This window comes from Rattus rattus, chromosome X, assembly GCF_011064425.1.
Source record: "Rattus rattus isolate New Zealand chromosome X, Rrattus_CSIRO_v1, whole genome shotgun sequence".
Taxonomy (NCBI): Eukaryota; Metazoa; Chordata; class Mammalia; order Rodentia; family Muridae; genus Rattus; species Rattus rattus.
The window spans coordinates 18,111,307-18,120,521 of record NC_046172.1 but is presented as its reverse complement, the minus strand read 5'-3'; the positions used below and the strand labels follow the sequence as shown (position 1 = coordinate 18,120,521).

At 38.5% G+C, this 9,215-nt stretch overlaps 1 protein-coding gene across 1 annotated transcript; it reads right to left on the bottom strand.

The window, feature by feature from the left end:
- Positions 1–1,662: 1,662 nt before the first annotated feature.
- Positions 1,663–8,830, bottom strand: LOC116889217 (BTB/POZ domain-containing protein KCTD12-like). The gene is made up of 3 exons (XM_032890367.1): positions 8,768–8,830; positions 8,312–8,361; positions 1,663–2,718 (listed from the first exon to the last, which is right to left on the bottom strand). The coding sequence occupies exon 3, from the start codon at positions 2,710–2,712 to the stop codon at positions 1,834–1,836; it is 879 nt and encodes a 292-aa protein (XP_032746258.1). The 5' UTR covers positions 2,713–2,718; positions 8,312–8,361; positions 8,768–8,830; the 3' UTR covers positions 1,663–1,833.
- Between the last annotated feature and the right edge of the window lie 385 nt (positions 8,831–9,215).

Genomic DNA, 9,215 nt, shown 5'->3' with positions numbered 1-9,215 from the left:
TAAGAGAATCTAAAATGTCCTGTGTCTCAACTTCTGTATTCAACTGACCTCTAAAGGAGTTAGTGACCAGAGGGTATCTGAAGTGCTATACTGAAAGACTACTTAAGATTGTATACCTTCTATGTGATAATCCATGTAGTAATTGGAATAACTGTCTGTCCAAGCCACAGAGCTGCCAACCACTCAGCCTTTCTGTCCTACATCATACCTGATTTGGATTTAGACAATGGAATTAACGACAAAAGAAGTGAAGTGTGGAGAAGATTCCTGGGAGTTGATGTTCAGTGGAAAGCTGGAATACTGTTTAGGTCTCCTATAAATTGTAAGGAAGAAAGTGAATGGCCTGGAGAAATATGGAATCAGTGAGCTTTGGAGATGACCAAAGGAAAATCATATGGCCTTTGAAAGAAAGATAGAATATCAATTATTGACGGCTCCCAGACCCTCTGAGACTAATCGTCTACATTTCCTTTAGATGCAACAGAAAAAGTAAAATAAATGTGAGCTTAAAATACTCACACAGCCACACCACTGACACATGCACATTTTTTCTTTCTCAAGCCATTTTATGTGAGTTTTAGTTCTTTGAAATTAAAAAGACCTGATTAGAAAAGGAATTAGAAGGCAATGCAAACAAAGAAGGTGAGTAGTGCACATTAAGGGCAGAATAAAGGACGACAAAGTCTATCAGCTATGATTGCTAAAGCTTTCAGGAGTGAGGAAAATCATCTAATGAGTCCTACAGACCTCTTTTTCTTGGCTTGGTCTTGGTCTTTTACAATTCAGTCATTTATCTTAGATTCCCAACATTCTCATCTGCGAATGAATACTTGCTTCCAACCTGTTTGATTACGAAGTCATTGGCAGGGAATCGGATGATCAATCTCAGGTGTTTTGTTTTGTTTTAGTTGTTTTCTTGTTTTTCTTCTTTCTTCTCCCATCCCCGCCTCCAGAAAAGCAAAGCATATACACCATCAACCAATACAAACAAGTTAACGGATGAGTACAGCTAATTATTTGAGTAAACTAATTAAAACATGTATATACTTATTCCAAGCAACATTGTTCATTGTTCTCTTCTCTACATATGTTTGTATGTAATTCTAATGAAAGGTATTTTAGGACAGTATTTTTTTAATGGCACAGCCACTTATGACTGAGGTAATAGCTATGAAATACTTCCTTACTATATTTTCATGCAAAAGCAAATTAAGTGCTAGGCCTTTTATTCTTGGAAATAATAGTCATACAACTGTCTGTCTAGCTTCTATCAAAAGTCTATAATAATTCTAGAATTGGTTCACTTTTCCATGAACCTCCTAGAGGGCTGTTGTTGAGTTCTTCCACTAAGCTTGGTAAAACATCTGGAAAGCAGATTCATACTACCTACTGTAATCTCCAGCCCAGCCATACAGAGCTTTATGTAGGTGAATACAGATGATAATAAGGTACATAATCAAGTTCAACGTGGGTTATGACTGAGAAACAACTTGGAAGCCATAGCTTAATAGGTCTCAACACATGTAGTTTAGTGGTTATATTTAATAGCAGTCACTCCAGAAATAGAGTCTACTATCTATACTGATGCACACCTCTCAGCAAATGGTAGCCACTCCACAGTCCAAAGAAAATAGATGGACTGCAATAGTGTATAAGAACTAAACCATCAAAGGTTCAAGTGGTTATGATGAGAGAAGTGGCATTGTTCAAGATTATGCAGAACACTGGGGAACCTAGAGTGATTAATGTATCTATTTCTAAAGGAGACAGTTGACATGGAAACAGAGGAGAAAGACGGTTTGGGGGTTTGTATTCCCTGGATGACTTTAAGTATCACTCACGATAGAAAACATATTCAGTGTAAGAGGTCCAGATCCTGTCATCTGTTTGGTCATGTGTGACAGTGCAGGTGCCAGTGGAGTTGCATGCTACCATGTGGAAGCCAGCATCAGCTAGTTTGTCAAAGGCTTGTTCCAAGAACGTGAATTTGAGGTAATATCGAGAAGTATATCGCTCCGGAGGGCGGTCTGGGTCTCTGCTCTCATTCAGAGTGTCTCCAAACACTTCTTTGGCTAATGAGATCTTACCACATACCATGATTCTGGCCACACGGCGGAATTTGGCATCTGTTTGGCTGTCCCTGCCCAGAGTATAGGAACCTCGATAGCCAATAGTGATGAAGCCAGCCTTCTTGAGCTCAGAACCAGGGGCAGCTGTCAGGACCACAGGATTATCAGGGCCACTAATATGAATGCTATTAGTTGAAGAGAAATTGTACGTGGTGTCAATGCTGGGTGAGAGCTCATCTAGATCAATCTGACATGAGTCATTGCCAATTGAGTTGAGCTTGTTCATTTTAAGAGCCAACATCTTGGCTAGTTCTGGCAGCTTAAAGTATTCTGCTTCTCTATGGAGTCGGCCACACTCTGGAAAGTGATCTGGGAGGACTACTTGCATGTCTCTCATGTAGTCTAGGACATAGCGAAAGAGAAAACCATCTCGATCTATGAAGAATCTCCCTTTGTTGTCCTGGATCAGTGAGCAAGGGTTCTTTACACTGAACATTTCCCAGAGCCGGGAACCAGGAATGCTGATCAAAGTAGGATAGCGAGTTATGTACACCTGGCCACCTACATTGAGTTCAATAATCTCAGGAAAACTGCTGCACTCCTCAGTCGGTTTGACACAACTTGACTTTTCTGGCATGGCCATGTTGACCTGCAAAGAACAAAACATTACTTCTGAGCAAGAATGTATATAGTATGGGGAGTCTGTCCATAAGCATTCACTTCCTGCATATATATAGTCTGTATATCAAGAAACCCAAGGGTGTGGAGATCACTCAACATATAAATAGCACTAGGAATTTCCCAGAAATTCATGTGCCACTTAGTGTAGAGCATGTAACACAGCAGAAACCAGAAAGAGTCATTCTCAACAATGAGCAAGGAGGGAATCAACTTCTAAATTTTATCCTCTGACCTCCACATGTTGACCATGGTCAACACACACACACACACACACACACACACACACACACACACACACACACACACCATTTATTGACTATAAAAAGACAATGTAGACTCATGCAAAAGCATAACCATTTATTCATTAACTGTGTTAAATTGAGAATGGCAGCATAGAAAATGCCTTCATGGTTTGGCTTTGCAAACTTCTCCCCATCTTTGAGGACTTTTCCACTGAGAAAAACCCCAGTCCTAAATGCCCATACATCAGACAGTAATTCTCATTTCATAACAGGTTACCTGCAGTTTATGGAAGATCCCTTTTCTGCGACATATCTGCTTTTCTACTTTATTTTCTCAGCTCATTCACTTTCCTATCCCTGACCCCAAGACAAATGACCATGTCAGTCCATTTAGTGTGCATCTTTTCATTTGTGTGTATTACTGCAAAATAAATTTTATGGTTTTGGATATATTATGTTACTATATTAGATATTTCCCCCCTTTTCACTCAGCCCTATATTACTTAAATACTTTTTGTTGATAACACCCTGATTTGTTCATTCAACCACTCCCAGCATCTGCAGCCCAAATTGGTTTTGACTGCCTGCTGTAGTGCGCATCCTTGTACATGTTTTCTAGGATTTCCAAGATAGGCCTCTTCCTGTCTTCTAACCTCCAGCTCCCTATTAGCAGCTCCTTGCTTTGGCAGTGCCTTGATTCTAGCAGTTTGGAAGTCATCTTTATGTATGTGAAAGATTTTTTAAAATAGAATTCATTAATATTTCTTTTCATGTTTCCAGCCCAAACAGGTCACATTTTATAACTTTTCCTATTGTTAGAAGAACCACGATTTTATGTCGTCCACATCAAAATTCTAAATCCTAAGTCATCTTTATGACTTATCCTTCCTTCTTATCCATATTTGTTCCTAACTAGAAGCCATTCCTTTGGGATGTGTCTTGGATACACATTGTTATCACTGATACTTAATTTATATTGTGTACTAACATAATACCTTCCCAACTGCTTTGTTCTCCCTCTGGTTGCTAACTATTCACACAAGAAATTCTTAATTTTGCTACCAGACCAGCTGCTATGACATTTTCTCAGTTTGCTGCAATTAAATGGCTCCACTTTACCTCTATATCAAATCCAAATCTCTTACATGGAAACTCAAAGCTCTAAGCTAGTTGCATCACCTAACACTATATAGGGTATCTGTGCTGGGCATTGTTCCTGGCTGATGAATTGGTTACTTTTATCATTCACAAACTGTTATATAACAGATGTTAAAACGTTGCCCAACATAAAGTAGAATGTAGCTATGGTGCTATCTAAACTCAAGCAGAAGACCACAGAACATTTTATTAACTACTTCATCCTTTTGATTATATCTGCCAACATGTATATGTATGAAAAATGTGTAGGTCACTGTTGGTTGCCTTTGATGTGTCTTTTTCTATTTACTGTTTGTTTATACGCCCTTACTCAAACCTTTTCTTTCCCTTTCCTCACAAGCCCTATTTCATCCTTTTGACATCCTTCCTATTGCTAAGAACAATTGAGTTTCCCAATAAAGAGTAGAAATGTTCAAGCATTCCTTTACCTTTGCACTCATAGTGTTTCCTACACTTTCATCTAATATAATGATAAAGTGGAAGGTATATGCACCTAACATTTTTGAAATACTGTATGCCAGTCTTCATCTGATCTCTTTTCCTCTTTGCTAATTCTGTTAATTACATATAATAATCCAATTAGGTATATACTGTTGAAGTTCTCACTGCCCAGAGAGAAGCAGGTGCACAATCTATTAACTCCTTTACAGGGACAATTTTTTTTTCAGTCTCTGTTTCTACTAGGATTAGAACTATCCTACTATGATGCTAACTCTGGCTATCTGTATCCAAACTTCCTCAAAGTCAAGATAAGAAAATGCATAGATATTAAATAAGGCTTATGAAAATCCACAGAATGCAATTCACCATTTTCACAATGAACACCTGTTAATAACAAAAACTAAACTAAATTTTAAAAATAAACCTGAAAGCTAAGAGAAAAATAAAATGAAGACAACAATATTGGCTCCAAAATTCCATAAGGTAGTTGCCCTTGCCTTGCTTTTTCTTGGTTAATCCCAGTTCTCTTTCTTTTTGAAGGAATGGAATCTATACCCAGTTCCTCAAGCTCATTCACCTTTTCAAGTCCATGTGACTAAAACTTATGATTCTCTATGTTTGCAATGTCCTTTTTATTTGTTTTACTAATTCAGTACCTACCCGTCTCTTATAAAATAATAAAAGTAAATGGCAGGTTTGAATTAGAATCCTGACTCTACTAGTTATTACCTGACTAACTTTGAGCAAACTATAAATTCTCCGAGCCTCAATTTTTTTTTATCCAGGAGATGGATATAGGAAAAAAACATGATCAATAAGATGAGAAGGAAATTGTATAAGTCATATAAGTCATTATTTACCAGCTGATAAGTAATAATAACAGATATTAGTTACATTAGCTTCCTGAACTTGTCTCAGAGCAGTAGTTCTCACTCGACCTTCCTAATACAGAATTGTGGTGACACCAACTGCAAAATTATTTCCTTGCTACACCATAACTATAATTTTGCTATTGTTATGAATCGGAATGTAAATATTTGATATGCAGATGTCTTAGGCGACCCCTGTAAAGGGTCATTCAATCCCAAGGGATCATGGCCCACAGATTGAGAAGCACCGAAAAGCTGGTGAAGTGCTGCTTTCCACTGAGTATTTATGGTACTCAATGGGTCACAGCAATCCATTGAGATGTTGCCTAAATGAACTATGCTGTTATATTCCACATTACTGTGCAGTTCAGAAATTATTGTACTGGGACACTTAACAAGATTCTGGAATTGCTTATTTATATAGATGCCTATGGCTAATTTATCCTCAGATACAATGTAATCTTGATTATACTTCTTTGGATAAGCATCACTGGGAGGCTGGCCAGTAGGAAGGTTGGAGTAACTATTGAATGGTGAGAAAAATCACCAACAAACACATGGTATAATAATACCAAGAATGCCACAATCTCAGAGATGTGAGAAGAAAGCCATTTATAGAAGTTATTCTTGAATATATATACATATATAATATATATGAAATGTAATTGATTTTGCAGATTTCTGAATACAAAAAGTGGTATTCTTCCAAAAAACATTATCAAAAGTTGAAGATGTTTTCCCCCATTGTACAAACAGATAATTTTATGGCAAATTAAAAAATAACTATTTTTCCTCTGTGTTGCTTTAGATATAGTTTTGTAAAAATCAACTTGAAATTGGCACTTAGAAACCATTCTTGCTCAAAAAAATTGACTCACTGGGCCCACAAGATTAATTGAAACCAAGGTAAAAGTTTGACGTCTCTGCCTTCATTCTGTATCTCTTTGCCTCCTTTACTTTGGCTGAAGGTACTCAGATAAATCTTTTTCTTTAATCTTTCCTCTGGAATCATCCTCCAGCAACGGAGAATAATCCATAACAGTACACTTAGGAGCAGAGATAATAAGAAGAACCACATTGATTCCTTCCACGCAGTAAGCGTTTCTTCATGTCGTCTTACAGGAAGAGAGCTGAAATGGTCAAGCAGAGCGCATCTTGACTAGGGCTGCTTCATTATACATGTCTCTTACCCTTTATATCAAGTCCCCCTCTTCTCAGAGTGGATGCTCTGAAGAAATCTCTCTGTTTTCACAATTACTTGTTCCTCTGTCATATGCTGATAGTATAGCTGGGGGTGGAGGGCATGCGAAGGCTGCCAGAAACCAGACTTCTGACCTGAAAACTTCAGTTATAAGCCAATGATCCAAAATCTTATGAATCAGAACTATAGTCAAGCTAGGGCAGTGGTTCTCAACCTGTGGGCCATGACACCCTTGAGGGTCACATATCAGATGTCCTGTATATCAGATACTTACATTATGATTCATAACAGTAGCAAAATTAATTATGTAGTAGCAACAAAAATAATTTCATGGTTGGGCGTCACTACAACATTAGGAACTATATTAAAGAGTTGCAGCATCAGGAAGGGTGAGAGCCACTGTTCTAGGGAGTCAAACTGAGTGGTCTGTTTGCCACTCTGGTTAACAAAACAATGTTAGCTACTTTCAAAAGGACAGAGCCTTTATTCTGGGAGCAGAAATCAGAACAAAAGTCAGGATGAAACTGCACTGGAACTTCAGCTGCTGCCTTTCTCAGACGTTTTTAAATATAGATATAGAAGCATTACTGTGAAAAGCTACATTTGATATTACTCATAGCTAGGAACCTCAATGTGTGAGTGGTTTTGGGTTGGTTGGTTTTTGTTTTGATTTGCTTTGCTTTTTTCTTTCTGTTAGAAAGAAAATGGAAGTGGTTTCTGTAATATTGAACATATCTAGCGCAAAACAGCCCCTTGTGCATACATCATAGCACGAATTCAAGAAGGGCATACTCCCCAAACAGGAAGATGTTGATCTTTATTTATGTGTTTGCAATGTAAAAAATTCTTTTTTTACACATAAAGCTTCCCATATAACTTTTTTCTCCCTTTCTCCAACCCAATGATTTCTGTTAAACTGGCTTTGCTTATGGGGAAACAGACAAGCAACAAACACAAAGAGTTCTCTTAATCTAACTGGCATTCAGTTTTGGAAATGCTTTTTCCTCCTTTGTGGGGGTTCTGGGGGTGGGCAGCGGGCAGCCTTTTAAGAAACCCTGAAACGGCTCATTTATTCTCTTTCATGAATAAACCGGAGGCTGCTAAGGGTTTGTTGGTAGTGCCCTCAGTTAATCAAAGAAATAAGAGTCCCTGTAAATGAGGTGACATTTAATAAAGGGCTTAACTCAGGCTGCAGAGAAGACCGGTAAAAGCAGCTGTATGCCAAGCCCAGAAAAACCGAGCTGTATATTCTAGCATTTCAAAGGTGGTAAGGAACTAGCTCCCTTTCTGGCTCTGAATAATTCTACTTGTAACCAAGATCCATGGTTTTCAAAGACAAAAGTCAGCTGTAGCAAAGTACATCATACTGTAAGCTCGTCAAAATGTGTGACTGCCAGAAAATATACAGGAAGACATTTCTGAGGAAAACCAGACACTTTATAAACAACCAGCTTTCCGTTTTATTAAGCTTTAAATCCCTATGTCCTAATCCCTCTTTCTTACCGCCCTCCATTTTCTTCTGGAATCCTTCACTTTCTTTTCTCTGTCTCTTGGCTTCTGTCTCTCTCCTCTTTTAAACCAATGTGTTTTAAATATTTACTTGTTTGTAAGAACAAACCCACGCATTTAAAATAGAAAAGTGATGCCCACCTTTTATACTGCTCCAAGTTAGAGTTCCAAGAAAGGAGTTAACAGCTAAACTGCAAGTGTAAGCAAAGGGAGAAAACAACTTCAAGTGAGAAGAATTAAGAACCAATTATTTGCTTCAGCACTATCCCCTTTTGCTTCCAACTAGCTTGTATCTGTGACTTTTTGTCTGCTCATAAAAGAAAATGTTAGCACCCAGATACAATAAAGCCAATCAAAATACTTTAAAAATTCACCAGATTCTCGAAAGCAATCTGAATTTTCTGAATTCCCTCCTCAGAAAGAGCTCTGGCTGCTTTTGGAACTCTAAACTGCTTTCTAGTCACAGGCTTCACAGTAGATCTCTCAATCGAGAAACAACAGACTTGCCTAGCCCCAGCTCAAATCCAGAAGGTCCGGGATTCCAGAAGCAATGGACTGGAAAGAAAAGACAAGAAAGCAGGGTGGTAAAATAGTTACCTTTGAGTCTTGAGCCACTCAGGTACTGCCAAGCCGAGCCTCAGTGCCTGTCTGCCTCAGTGCTGTGAGGGCTCAGCTCCACAGAGCCTTTCTGTTCTTCCTCTCCTCTCCCTTGCTGTGTGTTTTGGTGCTTGATTTGAGTTTTCCTCTTTAAAACTAGCAGTCCCGTAGACCCTCCTCCCCTGCTATGACTTGACTTCCTCTCCAGCCTAGCCAGCCTCCAGCTCTATTCTGCAGCCTGAAAAGAAGCAAAGCAGAGAGAAGGCATGGAAGGGGGAGGGGGCAAGAAACAAAGGTAGTGGTGACGGTGAGGGAAGAAATTTTGTTCATCTTGGTTACAGCAGAGCAAGTAAACATTTTGCAGTCACAACTACATAAAGGATTTGTAAGGGGCTTGTTGTTTGTTTGTTTGTTTGTTTGTTTGTTTCTGAAACAGGGCCTTCTTACA

Excerpts from the sequence above, each read along its gene's own strand:
- LOC116889217 (XM_032890367.1), bottom strand. The coding sequence starts at position 2,712 with ATGGCCATGCCAGAAAAGTCAAGTTGTGTCAAACCGACTGAGGAGTGC.